This window comes from Lactuca sativa, chromosome 2 (genome assembly GCF_002870075.4).
Source record: "Lactuca sativa cultivar Salinas chromosome 2, Lsat_Salinas_v11, whole genome shotgun sequence".
NCBI lineage: Eukaryota > Viridiplantae > Streptophyta > Magnoliopsida > Asterales > Asteraceae > Lactuca > Lactuca sativa.
The window spans coordinates 30,567,289-30,585,736 of record NC_056624.2 but is presented as its reverse complement, the minus strand read 5'-3'; the positions used below and the strand labels follow the sequence as shown (position 1 = coordinate 30,585,736).

Sequence of the window (18,448 nt, the reverse complement as noted above, 5' to 3'; positions counted from 1 at the left end):
TGCGCAACGTGCGGACATTCGCCTAGTAAAAAATGAAACCATGAAGTTATAATTCACAAAATTGTAAAAACTTGTTTAAACGTATCATTTGATGACCGGGCTTTCTATGGCAGGTTCAACTGCTTCCTACAACAAGGCTACTGATATCATCACTTTTCATTTCATCAATGAGAAGAGGATTCATCTGACCAAGAAGATGTTCACGCAAATCTTGGAAATCCCCAATCAAACCATCCAATGCCCAAATCATGTTCATGTTCAATGAAATGGGTCATCAACCACCACTTTCAAAAATCAATGACTTCAAGAAGTCGGGTTTGCCTTGTATTTGGAATTTCTTGTTTGGAATTTATCTTCAATGTTTAACTGGCAAAAGTGTTGGGCTCGACAAAGGAAGACTGGAAGTGTATGCTATGGTTATGGGGTTGTACTACGATCTAAGTGTATATTACGCAACTCAATTGTGGAAGGAATTTGTGAACATTTTGGAGAACACGAATATGGTCAAAGGCATTTCGTGTGCAAGATATCGGAGTCTTATTCTGGAAAAGATCTATGAAAAAGAGGGAATTCAAATTCCTACTGATGAAGCTAGGGCAGAGTTTGCAAAATACCACTTTTCGAAATCAGTGGAGGATGATTCGGAAATTTTCACTACAATTGCCAGAATTCTAGATGGTATGTTGAAGAAGGTTGAACCAACCAACAAAGTCTTAGTCAAATATTTGAAGACAGTAAACCCTAATGTTGAATCTGGGGTGTTACTCAAAGTGGTTTATGTAGGTTCGTCTAAAAAGTCTGAAGACAAAGACGAATGCTCAGAAAGTTGAGGCTGAAAGCTCGAAAAAGCCAAAGTCTAAATTCTCAAAGAAGAAAGATGATGATACGAAGAAGGCTCGTTAACTAAAAACATATATTTATAAAGATTTCAAATATATTCTTTTAAGTCACATATTCCTAAATATATAGATTTGTACTCTACCTTAAAAACAAGTAACAACCCTTGTCGACTTAACTTAAAACGGTATAAATGCCTTTGTAACAATCCTATTTAAAAATGGCCTTCCGGCATCCCAAAGGGTGTTTCATTCATGATCATCTCCAATCTTCCAGCTATTCAAGAATCCAATCAAGTCTGCTGATTACTTTTTGGATTTGAGACACTTGTCCCAATTCACAAGCGATCATATATATATTATTATCCTTGCATACGAATCAAAATTCTTAAACTCGACAACACGATCACCAAATGGGTGCATCGTCTTCGACGGAGCAAGTTTCGCCGGAGCGACGTGAGGCGGAATCATTAGCTGCGTCCACCGGTGCTCTAACTGTGCTGGAGAAATCCTTTTCAAATCTTTCAGATCCTCAAACTCAAACCATCCCCATTAGTTCTCTAAAGGTAATTTTATTCTCAAACCCTAGTTTCTGTATTTCCAATTCCTCAATTTTCCACGTACTGACATTATCCAACGAGTATCCAACGATTAGCAATTAAGATTGGAAACAAATTTTTATATAAACTTATGGTTGTTTTGTTGTTTGTAGGAATGCTTTGAATTATCCATTGATTACGAAAGTTGCGAAGCGTCATTCAAACCAGAAAACTTTCCTGGATTACTGAATCATCTTAACCATTCAATAGTGGAACAGTTTTTCTCAGCTGAAGAAAACGGTCTAAACTGGATCGCGTTCTTGAATGGCTACACCAAATGCTGTGGAAGGATGACGACATCAGATTCATTAAACAATTTATTGAGAGTCTTTGGGTCGACGATTACAAAATCAGGAGCCACAACAGGATTGCAAATCGATTCTAGTGATGGTGATTATAAGATAAACGGGCATCTACTTCCCGCTGATTTATTGATGCTTTTGTGGATGTGTTGGGCTATGTATTGGGATTCTAGAAATTCAAAAGGGGGAGTGAAATTTGATCTTGTTGATGTGAATAATTTAGTGTTGTCTGCTGTTTCTTCGTGTGGTGATGGTGGTAGTGAGTTGAATGTATGGGATGATAGTTTATTGGGATCTGATATACAACTTCCTATTGGGAAGCTTCATGTGTGGGTGTTGAAAACAGTGCCTAATCTTCCTGAATGCTTGGTGCAATTTGTTTATTCAAGACTTTCCAAATTTGCCCCTCAACAGGTACTACATTCTTTCTAAGCATCTACGCCCAAGAGGACAAAAATGTCAATCTTTTCTCCTCCATGAGACTCACCATTGTTCTCTTGTCTTATACAAAAGACATAAAAGATTTCAATTTTTTTTACCCTTTTGATATAATTGAATTCCAATATTATTAACATCAGGAAAAAATGGAGGCATCATCTTCATCTACAAATGATAATCACTCAAATTCAGAATCTCATACATATCTTTTAACTCCTGGAAAAGCTTGGTCTATTTCACTTACCCTAAGAAGTACAATGCATGAAGAAATTTTGAAAACGTGTTTTGCACATCATGATGAAGTTAAAGAAAATCTACTATATCGGTTTGTCCTTTTATCTTTTTTTTTTTGGCTTAAAGAATTAAAGACCATTTATATATATTGTGTCTATTTCTTGTTCCTTGATGTGGAGTTGTGGACTTTGGTTTGTTTGATTGAGTGAGTTAACTTGAATGTACAATTATTGAGATAAATGTACAATTACTTTACTAACCCTGGCATTCCTTTTAGTCTTTAACTTTGCATTCATGTAATATATACAACAACAGGGCTTCTCTTCATGGAAAAGGGTTGAATAGATTTTGGTCAAACGTTGAGGGGTATAATGGTCCAATTCTTCTACTTATTTCCGCTACTTCAGAAGATCATAGTTGGACAATTGGTGCACTTACTCACCAAGCTTATGAAAACAAGGATACATTTTATGGAACATCTGGAAGCCTTTATGCTATAAGCCCTGTTTTTGATCATTTTACATCATCAGGTGTGGCATTTTATTAGCTGTATAGCATTGTTATTGTTAGAGTAAATTACATTTATAGTCCCTAAGTTTAGCTTTTTTTTGGGTTTGGTCTCAAAAAGTTTTTTCATCTTGCATTTTTGGTCTTTAATTAGACTTTGCATATCAATTTTGGTCTATGTTCCATGTAAAATGACTATTTTATCCTTATAGATAAACTTTTAATATGTATTATAGACTTATAGTTAATTTAATTGATATATTATGACTCTATTAAGTGTAATATATCATTTAAGTAATTGAAAGAAAAAGCTAAACGGAAAAATAGTGATTTTACATGGAACATGGACCAAAATCGTCATAAAACATTAAAATAAGGACCAAAACTGCAAGACAAAAACATTTTGAGACCAACACTGGAAAATCAGCTAAACTTATGGACCAAAAATGTAATTTACTTTTGGGTTAATCGCATAAAAGACCTTATATTTTTTGTTTTTTCTGCAATAATCCTCAAATTTATTTTTTGTCTGAAAAAGACCTTGTATTTTTCACTTTTTCCTATCTGGCCCTTTTAGTCATTTTCTTCAAAAAAAATTGTAAAACGTGAGGGTTTCTTCGAGAAAAACTAAAAAAGTTGAGGGTTTATTTGGAAGCATTTAGCAGGTTGAGGGGTTCTTTCGGAAAAAAAAAGTTGAGGGATTTTTTGAAAAAATGATTAAATACAAAGTCAAAAAACACTAAATAAAAGGTCTTTTATGAGATTAACCCTTTACTTTAATGATTATATTATTATTATTATTATTCGAGAAATTACAAATTTGATCCTTGAGCTTAGCTCTTTTTTTTGTTTTTGGTCTCCCAAAAGAATCGGTTTACAGTTTTGATTTGAGGTTTTTGTAACATGTTTGTTCCTTGTTCTTTGTAAAATGACGATATTACCCTTTTTTGAAACAGGCAAAGAGAAGAACTTTGTATACAGTCACTTGCATGTGGCTGGTTATGAGGCTTATCCTAAGCCTGTAGGAATTGGTTTTGGAGGATCAAATGGAAACGAGAGAATTTTTATGGATGAAGACTTTTCAAAGCTTATTGTGCGCCATCATGCGTACGATAAAACCTACCACCCTGGTTCCCTTTTTCCAAATCAGGTGAAATGACGATATTACCCTTTACCCATTCCTTGTCTATTGCTGATTCACAAGAATAAGTTTCCCTTCCCGACATTTATTTTCTTTATAAGAAAAAAAAAAGCTCATAAGCACCAATTTTGACTCATTTGAATGAAGAGGACATTTATGTCTTTTACTCTGACACGAGAGTCAAAAGAATCACTACCCCAAAAAACCATTAAAAAAAAAAAAAAAAAAAAAAAAAAAAAAAAAAAACCTGATATGAGTATATTGTCCTTATCGGTTTTTTTTGTGGGCCTTTATTAATTTAACTCTAAATAATAAAAAGGTATTAAATAAACTTAAAAATATATCATTAAGGGTAAAATAGTCATTTTATTTCAATAAGGGACCAAAACCGAAACAAAAACTATTTATAGGGACCGGACCGAGTTAGAAAAAAAATACAAATAAGTTTTTTTTTTTAATTAGTACTGTTATTTCATTGATTAAAGTAGAGAAACAAATACAAATAAGTTAAAAAAAATAATAATAAACAAAAAAATAAATAAATAAATAAACCATTTTTGTAGGGTTACTTGCCTACAGAAGCTCAAGTTTTGGATGTGGAAGTATGGGGATTAGGGGGCAAAAAAGTAAAAGAAGCTCAAAATTCATTCCTGAAAAGAGAACAATTATTCACAGAACAAAGGCGAAAGGTAAATTTTTTATTTTTTTCTCAAACACTATTTTTTTTTACTTCATTAAATTGTTACTAACTTTATTTTATTTTTTAAAATTTTAGATTGACTTGAAGACTTTCACAAATTGGGAAGACTCACCCGAGAAGATGATGATGGACATGGTGTCAAATCCTAGTGCTGTTCAGCGTGAAAAAAGATAATTTTTGTGTGGGTTACTTTAGTTCACATGAGGTAGGTATATATCAATATTGGTGTTTAAATTTGTAGTGTATTTAAATAATATAATGTTGATAATAATTTGTTTTTATTGTGTGAAAATAATTTGTTTTATTTAGGATTGGAACAATGGAATAAAGGGTTTCGGGTGTGGTGTCTATAGAGGGACATTGATCGGCTTGTTTTGGAGTCTTGGAGATGATGTCATTTATGTGTATATATGTGTACAATATATAATGGAATTGTGCAACTAAACTATTGTTTTTGTATTTATTGGGGTAGAATATTATTCCAAACACCAATTTTTGCAATAGATATAATGTTTGGTGCAAAAAGTAATTATCTTTAACCTAGTAGTACATCAAATTTTACATCAAAGGGAATATTCCAAATATATACTGTTTTCTCAACTTATATATATGTTAAAATATTTCTCAAAGTACTGGTTTTAATAAATTCATTTTATATCTATTTGTCTATAATCATTGTTGTTAAGATCTTGATTTTGATATTAGAATCTTATGACCTTAAGATTCAGGGATATTAGGGTCTCGACTCGTGAATTTGAAATATGATCTTAAAAACCATTGTTTATTCATACTTTAAAATCTTGTGTATAACTTAGAAAATGTGGATTTAACTTGAAATTGAAGTTCAAAATTTATCCATTCAACTCAAAATAAAGCATTGTAGATTACATGAAGCCTCATAATTCATCAAAACTACATTCCATCTCATATTAGACAAAGCAACATGATTCATCAAAACTACATCCATCTCATGTTAGTCATGTGACTTTATACCTTATTTTGTATTTGGTCATGAGGTTCTTGTTTATTTTTCTTTTTAATTAAGATGTTCTCTATCTAATTGTTGTGTTATATCTATAAAAAGTATGGTTACTATTTAAGAAGTTAAGATTAATTCGAACATCAATGTCTTGATGAACCTCAAGGTATGGATACCAGTTCATTTTGAGACAAACTTCTTATAATCAAGATCATACAAAGCGATCATAAGTACATGATATTACAACCTTTATAAATTATCTTATCAAACAATTATAACCAAATAAATCATCTCCTATATATGATAATATTAAAAATAACAAATGTTACATATAAAATATTAATATATAATTAAATTAATTACAAGTAGGAGATTGTTAAAAAGTTAAACAAGTTTATAACCATTTCATAAATAAGTATAAAACAGTTGTAAATAAATTTAAAACTTAAAAAAGTTATAAATATCTTTTTTTTTCTTTTTTAATGGGTTAATTACCATATTTGCAATTGGATGACTAAGGTGCTGTTTGTTTTTTCTGAGACAAAATGTCTGCAGTCTGCGGACCACATCTGTAGACCTCTGCAGTAGAAGAGGTGAACCAAACGTCTGCAGTCTGAAAAAAGAAGACTGTTTGTTTTTTTAACATATGCGGGCTACTAAAATAAATTGAAATACAAATAAACTGATTTTTTTTAAACTTCAAAGTGATTTTTTAATATTTTTATGACTTTGTTATAAATAATTAACGAATCTAGATCAACTTTTATATATTATTGTATAAAAAATAAAAATAAAAATGATATGAATTAACGTATATATTTGATAAAAACCAACAATTTTGGTTGCAAAGCAATAACTAAACATTATAATTAGTGATCAAAGAATTTGATATATAAATGGACGAAAATAAACTTCAATTTTTTCAATTAAATCTATTAAAAACGTACCATAAATATTTTTTAGAGAAATTGACGATAATGTATTAAATAATATTTTACAAAATTTGGCAAAAAAATATATTATATTATGATTTTTTTTTTCATATTTTTATAAACAACTTCAACGACTATTATTGTAATAAATCTTTATTTACAAATTTGTTAAAAAAGTTATAAATATCTTTTTTTTTCTTTTTTAATGGGTTAATTACCATATTTGCAATTGGATGACTAAGGTGCTGTTTGTTTTTTCTGAGACAAAATGTCTGCAGTCTGCGGACCACATCTGTAGACCTCTGCAGTAGAAGAGGTGAACCAAACGTCTGCAGTCTGAAAAAAGAAGACTGTTTGTTTTTTTAACATATGCGGGCTACTAAAATAAATTGAAATACAAATAAACTGATTTTTTTTAAACTTCAAAGTGATTTTTTAATATTTTTATGACTTTGTTATAAATAATTAACGAATCTAGATCAACTTTTATATATTATTGTATAAAAAATAAAAATAAAAATGATATGAATTAACGTATATATTTGATAAAAACCAACAATTTTGGTTGCAAAGCAATAACTAAACATTATAATTAGTGATCAAAGAATTTGATATATAAATGGACGAAAATAAACTTCAATTTTTTCAATTAAATCTATTAAAAACGTACCATAAATATTTTTTAGAGAAATTGACGATAATGTATTAAATAATATTTTACAAAATTTGGCAAAAAAATATATTATATTATGATTTTTTTTTCATATTTTTATAAACAACTTCAACGACTATTATTGTAATAAATCTTTATTTACAAATTTGTCAAAAATATAATGTTTTTATCGTCGAACGTTTTTTTTAAGTTCTGTAATTTTTTTTTTCCAATTTGTTTATCATTAATAAAGTTGGAAAAAATATAAATTAAAAAAAAAACTTAAAAAAATAAAGATATATATGTTTTTTAGGCTAGAAGATGTTAGAAAACTTTGGTCAACATATGCGCCAAGAAAAGGACGCACAGACATTTTTAGGTCTGCAGTCTTCAAAAAAACAGTCTGCGAAGGCTAATGTTGCGCGTGGTCTGCGCGGCGCATACAGAAGAGGCTACGCAGATATGCAGACAAAAAACAAAGACTACCTAAGACTATCTTCAACCCATCTTCATTTTTCCTTCAAAAATAAAATAAAAAATAGGATAAATAATGTTTCATCTCCAACCCTACTTTATTTTTTACCCCAAAAAATATATTTCTAATATATTCCATTATATTTATAATACATTTATAAATAAATATTATAAATGCATTTATAAAAATATTACACATGCACACTTTTAAATAAATATTATACGTACATTTATATAAATATTAGACATACATACTTTTAAATAAATATTATAATACATGCATAGATAATATATTTATGCATTGGAATAAATTTTCCATAATTGATCAACTAACGCATTTCGTAGACTGAAGTGTGCTTATTTATCTTTAATACGTTTATGTCGAACAAGAAATTGTTGGAATTGACTGTCTTCATCCATCGTCAATTCAACCTCTATTGGTGGCACTTCTCTTGCAACTTCAATTGGTGTGTCAAGATCATATTTATCCTCGATTATCATATTATATAAAATAATGCATGTAGTCATTATGTCATGTAGTATTTTCTTTTTGCCAAAAATGAGTTGATCCCTGAACAACCGCAAAACGTGATTGGAGAACTCCAAATGCATATTCTACATCATTTCGACATGCCTGTTGTTGTGTAGCAAAAAAAATTCTTTTTTGGACCTGTTGGTTATGAATAGTTTGTACTAGAGTGGATCACTTTGGATATATACTATCAGCCAAGTAATATCCTTGTTGTATTATGTCCCTTGAATAACATAAGCATGCCGTATCCAAATGGTAACGATTATGTATCATTGTATCTTGTATATTCAATTAAGTTAAAAGTCTTCTAGAAATATCGAACCTAGAATAGCATGTCACGAGGGAAATAAAACAAAATAAGAGTTCAATAACCTAATTATCACATTTTAAATTTAAATGGCTAAATGGTTACATTCTTATAACTTTAATGACTGAATTAAATCAAAACTCCTTTAAAAATAAATAAATAAATAAATAAATAAGGAATTTGGTCTTGGGTCAGTGTTGTAATTGGAATTTGAAAGCTTAGAACATCATCTTTTAATCAAGTTTTAGCAAAACCTTCCAAGGTTATCTTATTAACTCTTTATACGGACATATCTCCATCTCCATACTTAATAAAAACCTCTCTTATGTGCCACTTGTCATTTTTTTATACTTCATTTTGCCACGTGTCCTGTTTCTGTTTACCCAAAATTTGTTTTCCCGCTCATCTACCTTCCTTTGTTAACAGATGTCAGCCTTAAAAAATCAAATCAGGGATCTTAATTTAAAACTTAGCTGTTATCCCAATAAATCAGGAATCCTAATTCATCTCTTAATTTCTATATTTGTATTATGCATTCCATTGATGCATCTCACTGTTTGCTATTCCCTATGTGATGCGTTGATTAAACTCCGGAATACACAACTCTCTCCTACATCCTTCTTTCTCGCTAACAGTCAGTTCCAGAAGAAAGCAAACATTCTTCCGCCTTCGCCATGTATTCTCCCTGCAACAACAGGTATACCACTTTTGCCACCGTCGGTGATTAGGTTGTTCCTCGGGTAACCGACCTTCCCACCAAGAAAACGCACGAGCCAAGATTCGTCGTTTTGGGTTCCGGTTGCACCTAACTGCATACTTGGACATCCGAGGCAAGATTCCCAAAGTCAAGCCCTATGCTTTCACGAAACCGCCAAGAATCATGCTTATATGTACTCCGACTATGAACCCTAATCCTCTCCGATAAGCATCGGGTTTGAATTTTTCAAAATTTTACTTAGTTACACAACATCGATGGGGGGAAAATGCTTATGCCATACATGTTTGATGGATATGTTGTTTTTTTTTCTAATGAGTGGGTTTCAATTTCACTTTGTGTTTTGATTTCAAATTTTTTTTGCTTCTATTAATGGTGAGCTTTATAATTTTCGGTTACTATTCAGGTTCAACAATCTTGAGCATGATTTTTTTTGCTAATGTGATTTCTTATAAGTAATGTAACATGCAAATACATCCAAAGTTGGTATGCATAATGATATGTTATACATGAGCTTTGTTTTTTTTATTCAATTTACTTTTTTGATTAATTAACAAAGATTTTATGTTAAGTGGACAGGTGGTTTTAATTGGTTTGGCGAAAAACTTTTTTTTTCTTCTAAAAGTGAAGAAAACAAACCTTTTTTACTGTTGTATATAAACAAACTTCAATTTTTTTTTACATCCCATGGTTTTTCCTCCACGGTTTCCTCTTTTGAATCTTACAATCAAAATAATATTGCACAAAGGTTGATAATCATCATTTTATTTAACATGCTGTGGAGATGGGATTTTTTTCTACTAAATTTTTTGGCATCTAAGTTGTATCTTCTGTTTTGTTATTATCATTTGAGATAAATGGATAAAGTTGGTTTTGTTTAAAGGGGCGATGGAGTGTACCATTAAGAAAGTAAGATAACGCAACATAAACTAGACGACTTGAAAACAGGGTGGAGCTGCAAAAGGGGCTTTTTCCGTCTTATCTAAGGAATTACAGGTAATAGGCTTGTATTTTTAGTCTTTAGTTATGGTTGAACAGTGTATTTGTGCTAAAAATTGGTTAAACTTTTTGGATATGGTAAATCTTCTTTTATGATAACAATTGTGATACTAACACAGACAGGAGACAGGAGACAGGAAATGGAACTATCATTGTGGTCATTTTCTAAATCATTGATTAATCACTCTTTTAGACACATTTTTGGTAATGGGGTAATTAGTTATTCCTAAATGGTTACTAAAATGAAAATAAGTTTTTCTCTTTTACTTAATCTTTTTTTCATATTGATACTGGAATGATATGTCAGTTTGTTTGGTTTCTATTACTCAAAATGAATTTAAACTTATTTTTCTAAAATTGTGTTTGATTTGTACAATATAACATTTTACTATCACCTCTTTTGCCACGTGTCATGTTGAGAAAGCATCCTCGGTTGTTTTTTCCCCAGTAAAATGCATAAACTAGCAATGTATTTTCTATTGTATTCTTATTATGGCAATGTACTTTCATTTCCTTATTACAACAATATACTTTGAAGATTATTTTGCTAGAGCTTAGTACTTTATCACATACTGCTTTATTTAATGGTATTAAGACCTACCATAGTGTTGTGTGTGGATTGGAATACAAAAAGACTTGAAAATTTATGCGTTCTCTTTTAATGTTATCTATCTTGCACTTTTTACTACATAAAGTTCTGAACTACATAATTTCCCATTCATGAAACTAATTTTTCAAAAACTCAAAGGTAGATGCTATATTAGAAACAAAAGTTAATATTTAGAAAATAGTTAATTTCAAAACTCGATATAATCTTTGTTCTGACATTAACTCCATCAAAAGTTAATTTCAACAAAATAGCAATGTGTTTTTATTTTTATGTCAAATATTGCATCATACTTTTATTTTCTATTTCTATTTAAACATTACTTTTTTACAGGGATAATTTCAGACTTCTATTTGATTAATTATTTTCCTACAAGGATCGTTTATATACACTACTATTTAGTTAAATATTATTCTTTATGCATCTCTCTTACAAAATTTTAAGCTCTATCCCATATTAATTGAGCCTTTATTTTTTTTCTTTTTCATATATTCTTTTAATGTCTAAGAATGATTTTAGAGACTTAAAATTTAACTATAAAATTTTCACACCATATGAGTGGTATTTATGAATACCCATTATATAAACCTGTGATATGTTAATATTGTGGAGGCTAACCTTCAAAATTATAAATAAAAATCTTGTGAATGAAAAAGCACATGCATAATGTTCAAAACAATTACTTATTTATTAACATAGTAATAATTATGTTTTTCAAGTACCAAAATTAATTTAATTTTTTAACTTTGGATCCCACGGATTATAACCTAGTTTTTCAATAAACAGATTAAACACTTTGCTCGCCTTAAAAGCAAACCTATAGTTGATTGAAAAGAATATATTTTATAAGCTGTTTTTTAAGAATTAAATTACAAGAAAATAACTTATGTCCAACTAGTAACTTATAAATGTCTTGCAGAATGTTCAACTACGAGAAATCACAAAAATCTCAAATTCTATTATGTCAAAAATCCATAAATAAACCAAATATATTCCAACAATCAAGAACAAAAATGACATGTAACTTAGTTTACAAACAAACAAACCCCAAAAAAAAAGAATAATAATAATAAAATAAAAAGATATCTTGCAAACCCATTTCGAACTTTAAGTCTGCCATTTCCTCTCTGTTACAAACCCATCACATAATCAGCACATGAGCACATTAAGTCAAAAACAAAAAAACAACCCTAATTTCACTATTAATTAATAATTAATATTACCTCGGCTTTCATTTCCCTTTGTAGTCTGTTGACCTTGTTGACTCTGAGGTGAAGACCTTTTCAATCGAGGCGAATCATGCCTACTACTATTCACAGCACCAGGCATCGAATGTCTCTTTTTCAAATACGCATCTTTCTCTTTCCCTTGTACATCTGGACTTAACCTTGGAGAGCTATTAAGAGCTTTTGCTCTTGCTGACTCAGTCACTTGCATATAACTCGGTATATAATTACTATTACTATTACTATAACTACTATCTCTCGCTTCCTGATTATCAATCTCCGAGCTTTGCGACCCGAAAGAATTCCTTCGTTTTCCACTTTTACCCTCCTTCGGTAAATTCTCCAAACTACCCCTCGGAGATAATAGTTTCTTGCTATTCGACCACATCTTCGGTTTTTCTTTTTCGCTCGATGCTTTTCTAGGTTTAATATCACTCGATGATTTTCTTTCACTCGAAGGTGTTTGTTGTAACTCCGGTTCGAGGGGCGATTTTGTAATTTGGTTGGTAATGAGGTTGTTTGTTTCGGGTGGAATTGTGATGGAGTGAGTCAACTCGGTGCCTAGAAGATCGTGAGTTGACTCGGTGGTTTCGATGTTTTCGGATTCGGATGGATCGGGTGAGTCGAGCATGGAGGTGACCGAGAGTTCGGTTCCGCATTCTGAGCCGGCGGTTCGAACCGCTTTTAAGCTTTCGTAAACCGGCGGTGCAGTGGTTTTGGCCGCCGCTGCCGCCGGTGGTGGTGGTGGTTCCGTGGTCAACTCTTTGAACTTTGACTGGGCGGCAATGAATGATGGATTGGTTGTTTTTCTTGATCCGAATACGGATTTTCTTCCTTCGGAATCGAAATCGGCTTGTTCGGTTGCCGCCCTTTTTGGTGGACGTTTGGGCGGCTCAGCCTCGGATACGGGTGGAGTGGGGGCGGTGGTCAAAGGTTTGACTTCGGGGGAAGAAACGGGGGATGAAAAGGATGTCCATCTTTGTAGCCATTTCCATGTGGGATCTTCTTCTTGGTTTGATGGATCACATTTGATGTTGATTTGTTTGGTTTGTGGTGTGGATTGGATTAGCTTTTTTAAGAGAAATAAGATTTGTTTAAGTCTTGTGTTTTGATTGAATAAAGGGTAAAATTGGGAATAAAAAAAGTATGGGAAGATGAAAAAGGATAATACCTGGTTTGTGAATTTGTTACTTAGAAGCTTCTCGATGGAGATATAAGTTGGATGTGGCTTTGTATTGGAATCTTTTATTCCCTAAAAAAAATGAATTCCATTTTTTCTTTTTTAACTAAATGACCAAAATACCCATAAATAGAAACAAAAAATCAAGTATATAGAAGAAACGAAAAATACAAATTATTTTATTTTTAAGGATTTTATGCAGAAAAGTCCTATTATTTTGGGAGATTTTTTTGATAAAGTCCTAAATGCTTTTTTTAGTAAGTCCTGATTATTTAACATTTTGCCCAAATTAATGAAAAAGTCCTTATTTTTTTTAACAGGAAATGATAGATTATCGTGTAAAATTAAATATTTGAGGCTTTATCAAAAATTTCCCAAAATAATGAGATTTTTCTGCATAATATTGGATTTATTTCAGTTTCTACAAACCAAACATCTGCCAATATTATAAAACAATAGGTTAATCCAAAAAGACCTTATATTTTGTGTGTTTTACAAATTAATTTATTTTTTTGCCTGAAAAGGACCTTGTATTTTTTATTTTTTCAAAAAATGCCCTCCTCAACTTTGTATTTTTTTCCGGAATAAACCCTCAACCTTCTAAATGCTTCCAAATAAACCCTTAATTTCTCAAAAAAAAAAAACCCATACACCTTTTTTTGAAAAAAAATGACTAAAAGGACCAAAAAAAAAAAAATTGAAAAAATACAATATGTTTTTCAGACAAAAAATAAATTGGAGGTTTAATCCGGAAAAAACACGAAATATAATTTCTTTTTTTTTAATATTAACCCTAAAAAAATTACTCAAAAACATCATTGAAAATGAAGTAAATGAGCCTAAAGTTTTCATATTCATTCATATAATCATATGATTAAATAAGGTATCAATTTAAACGATGAGACTACAGAAACGAGTCATACTCATAACTAAGGGTAAATGAGTCATTTTAGGTAATACCTTTTCTCCAATAGATAATCTTTTAATAGAATGACGAGAACGAACAAGAGTTTGCATTTTGACAATTGCTTGAATGCAACGCAAAGTTCCAGCAGCACGACAACGAACCAAATGCCCTCGAACAACAGCTTGCAATTTCACCACTTTTTTATGCCTCAAAACTTCTCTTTCAGCCTAAATATATATTACAATAAACCATAATTAATAAATTAAAAACATATTATCTTTATCTAGTAAGACATCATTTTTACCATTCTACCCTGTAACCGAACTCTCTCATGTTGTTTCTTTCTTTTTAAACCTTTTAAAACAATATTAATTATCTTTTAATAGTTTTTCATTTTTTCTTGATCAGGCCCTTTTAGTCGTTTTTTTTTTCCAAAAACTTTTAAAATGTGAGGGTTTTTTTGAGTAAATTACACAATTGGTCCCTATGGTTTAGGGTAATTTGCACGTTTGGTCCCTGACTTGTTTTTTTAACACTAAAGGTACCTATTGTTTGTTTTTGTTACGCGTTGGTTCATATCTTACCTAAAAAGACTATTTTGCCCTTGATTTTTTAATTTATTTAAATAAACACACCCCCAACCCCACCCCCCTCACCTTATTTACCTACGCTACCATTTTTCCCGATTTAAATAATAGTCTTTTTAGGTAAGACAGGGACCAAAGGCGTAACAAAAACAAACAGTAGGGACCTTCCGAGTTTAAAAAAATAAGTCAGGGACCAAGCACGCAAATTAACCTAAACCATAGGGATCATTAGTGTAATTTACTCGTTTTCTGGAATAAACTAAAAAAATTGAGGTTTTTTCGGAAACAATTAGAAGGTTGAATGTTTTTTCGGGAAAAAACACAAAGTTAAGGGATTTTACGGAAAAAATGAAAAAATATAATAAAAAAATAAAGTTGAGATTTAATCCAGAAGAAACACAAAATATAAGGTTTTTTATGAGATTAACCCTTCTGTCTAAAAGTAATGATGAATAATAAATTAATAATTAACTATTTATTTGAAAATCGTCATAAATTGATATTGTAAATTTATTTATTTTTTCAAAAGTTTTCATTGGAGATTTGGGGCCGTTTACAATATATTGTGTATGATGGTTTTCAAACAAATAGTCGATTAGTATTCATCATTACTTCTAGACATAAGGGTAAAATGGTCATTTTTATTAAATTGATATTGTAGATTTATTTAATTTTTCAAAAGTTTTTATTGGAGATTTGGGGTCGTTTACAATATCAATTTATTACGGGTTTCAAACAAATAGTCAATTATTATTCATCATTACTTCTATACAGAAGGGTTAAATGGTCATTTTTTCATGTTCATTCTATCCATGTGGGAAACATTGTTATTACACATATGCAGAAGTAAATACATACCAAGAATTTTCTAACAGCAGTTTGGATGATAATGATGGATGATTCATCAGGACTTGAGTCAAATTTAATTTCATCTTCATCAGCAGGTTTTGTCACCAAATTGGTCACCACATTGTCCTTGGTATTCGAAGTTGAAACCCTAGAAAATTCTTCTGTTTCTGTCCATTGATTTGTAGAAGTTTTCTCACTGATGATTTCTTCTGAGTTGATAATAACAGGTTCTGAGCTCTTTTTATCATCAGAAGAAGGTATTTCTGTTATTACATTTACAGTGTTGCTTAACACTCGATGACCTGATGATTTTTTCCGAAAGCTCCATCCTCTTTTATCGGGGTTTACTTTATTCTGAAGTATGTTCATAAAAGGTCACTAAGTTAATAGATACATTATACACATAAATTCAATTAAGTTGTAGTATAACTAAATCTTGACATTACTTTGGACATTAAATTTCATTAAGTTGAAATCAATAACTAAATCAAAGTTGAAAAAATGAAGATTCTTTATGAAAACATTACTTTCGACAAAATAATGAAAATCTTGACACCAATATTACATTGTTTCAGATCGACTTATGAGAATCTCAATCCCCTTCTGAATATTCTCCAAGAACTCAAATCAGTGAAAAATCTAAGTTTCAAGCATCATTAGTCAATTAGATTAACCAGCTGATTATAGAGTTTAGCACTTTTTGAACATAATTCAACTTCAATTAATCAATAATCATCAAACCTAGCATCATGAAACCCAAACCATAGCTTAATTTCGCCAGAATCAACTATCATGCACAAATCGCAAACCCTCGATTGGCGAAGTAGATACTATTCGCACGAAACATTACCAAAAAAAGATATTTTTGCTCAGTGATCCATCATTTCCGATTTATCGGAAACGCACTGAATTTCAAGTTCTCTATGAAGAATATCGAGATATGACATAAAATAGAAGGAAATACCTCCGTAGAAGCATCAAGGTCGTCTCTATCGACAGATTCAGAGCTGCCGCCACAAGCAATGATTTTGAAGCAATATCCACTAGATCTTCCCATGTTTCAAGCTGTATGTGGTTCAATCGGGAAACGAATAGTTGGAACGATTTTATATGCCTTTTTATCCGCTCACATTTCACAGTGTCGCCATTGTTGGGACTTGCACCCTCAGCAAGTGGAGAGTGAGAGTGAGAGTGAGCTTGGGTGTGTAAGGTATAAGTCGGACCTGGACATGCTCCTTAAATCTAGTTAAATTTGTGTTTCAATTCCGCCCTTTATATGCCGTTCCGTTTCCTTTGCTTGCAACGGGAAAATAATTGTTTCTAGGGAGGGAAATAAAATTGAAAAGTATGAAAATATCTATGACTAAGGGGCTGTTTGGCTGGATCTGAATTTTTAAGATCTGAATTTTTAAGAGGTTTGAATTTCTAAGAGGGTCTGAATTTTTAAGATCTGAATTTTAACATGCTATTTGGTTAGAACATCTGAATTGTTGTGCTGAACGGTAAAAATGACCATTTTACCCTTATGTACTATTTTTGGCTGAATACGACATTTTTGTTTTATAAAATAACTGAACCCACATAATAGCAACCAACTTTACCGATGATTCTCAATAATAGCAACCAACATTTTTTGCACAAAAAATAAACACCAAGATTGCTCCATATGTTACAACAACTTTATCCATAAACATAAGAAGTTAAACAGGAAATATTGAAAATAAACAAAGATTGCATTTGCATTTTGAATTTTCAAATAAAACATTCAATCTTAACAATTGCATTTGCTTGTCAAATAAAACATTCAATCTCAACAATCGCATTTGCATTCGCATTTGTGTTTCAAAGGGTACCCTTCTACAACTCCCTTCTCTAATCTCCATAAAAGGTGGTTTTCTTCTTCCGTTTATGTATTACCCTCCACTATAGGTGCTGCAATGTAAAGGCAGATCAATCGGGGATTTTGCGCCATTACCTGCTATTATTGTTTCTCTGTGAAGATGAGATTCATGTTGGGTGAATAGCATCACCCCAGTTGATAGAAGAAATTCAGGACCTTTCATCTACAAAGCCATCCACCTTGTATAAGAACTTCATACAACTTTATTAACAACAAAAATAAACAGGCTTCACATAAACTTCATACAGATTACAATTTAAACCAAATATTGAAGATGTCAAAATTTGCCACGAGTTTTAATTTTTTCAAAATCAACTCATGTATTGTCAAAGAAAGTGAAGATAGTTTGAACAAAATATTGGTTTTGACAAAGAATCGAAAGATTCATCCTACTGATTGAAAATCGAACTGAAGCAAGAATCATCAAATTAGAACTAAGCAACTACATGAAAATCAAGCAAAATATACCTGATATGATTTGGAGATGAGAAATCAAACTAAAGCCCTGTTTCACTATAAGACGATGGGAGAATTCCACAATTTCGTCGTCGTTGCTGGAGAATAATGACCGGGGATGGGGAGATGCGTGATTTGAATGGAGCCAACACTAGCAGATGGTGACAGCGACGACAGTAGTGGGTGGAGGCATCGATGGCATTGGCGGACAGAGGCGGAAATAGCGCTGCAGACGGAAACGGCGATGGCTGAAAGATGGAATCGGTTTAAAGAGGGAGTCGTAGTTGAAGGGACGTCGATTTTAGGGCAAAGGGGCAAGACCGGAATAATTTTATTTGGAGTGGTAGGCATACGGAGGTTGCCGATCGGAGAGGGGGTGGAAGGGAGAA

The 18,448-nt window shown here is 31.4% G+C and overlaps 2 protein-coding genes across 2 annotated transcripts; one reads left to right on the top strand and one right to left on the bottom strand.

The window, feature by feature from the left end:
- The first annotated feature begins 1,056 nt into the window (after positions 1 to 1,056).
- On the top strand, positions 1,057 to 5,282 carry LOC111917355 (uncharacterized). Its single transcript, XM_023913045.3, has 8 exons — positions 1,057 to 1,402; positions 1,549 to 2,151; positions 2,316 to 2,500; positions 2,725 to 2,939; positions 3,873 to 4,066; positions 4,621 to 4,746; positions 4,833 to 4,962; positions 5,067 to 5,282. The coding sequence occupies exons 1-7, from the start codon at positions 1,250 to 1,252 to the stop codon at positions 4,929 to 4,931; spliced, it is 1,575 nt and encodes a 524-aa protein (XP_023768813.1). The 5' UTR covers positions 1,057 to 1,249; the 3' UTR covers positions 4,932 to 4,962; positions 5,067 to 5,282.
- A 6,608-nt stretch (positions 5,283 to 11,890) lies between these two features.
- Positions 11,891 to 16,921, bottom strand: LOC111917356 (protein IQ-DOMAIN 32). The gene is made up of 6 exons (XM_023913046.3): positions 16,668 to 16,921; positions 15,713 to 16,057; positions 14,321 to 14,494; positions 13,352 to 13,432; positions 12,178 to 13,249; positions 11,891 to 12,081 (listed from the first exon to the last, which is right to left on the bottom strand). Exons 1-6 carry the CDS (start codon positions 16,758 to 16,760, stop codon positions 12,062 to 12,064), a joined length of 1,785 nt encoding a protein of 594 aa, XP_023768814.1. The 5' UTR covers positions 16,761 to 16,921; the 3' UTR covers positions 11,891 to 12,061.
- Positions 16,922 to 18,448: the final 1,527 nt, after the last annotated feature.

Bases quoted from the DNA above. Each gene is read 5' to 3' on its own strand.
- LOC111917355 (XM_023913045.3), top strand. From the start codon at position 1,250: ATGGGTGCATCGTCTTCGACGGAGCAAGTTTCGCCGGAGCGACGTGAG. The intron at 2,152-2,315 runs GTACTACATTCT...TATTAACATCAG, and splicing joins CCAAATTTGCCCCTCAACAG to GAAAAAATGGAGGCATCATC. The intron at 2,501-2,724 runs GTTTGTCCTTTT...ATACAACAACAG, and splicing joins AAAGAAAATCTACTATATCG to GGCTTCTCTTCATGGAAAAG.
- LOC111917356 (XM_023913046.3), bottom strand. From the start codon at position 16,760: ATGGGAAGATCTAGTGGATATTGCTTCAAAATCATTGCTTGTGGCGGC. The intron at 16,058-16,667 runs GTATTTCCTTCT...AACATACTTCAG, and splicing joins ACCTTGATGCTTCTACGGAG to AATAAAGTAAACCCCGATAA. The intron at 14,495-15,712 runs GTATGTATTTAC...ATATATATTTAG, and splicing joins CTGCTGTTAGAAAATTCTTG to GCTGAAAGAGAAGTTTTGAG.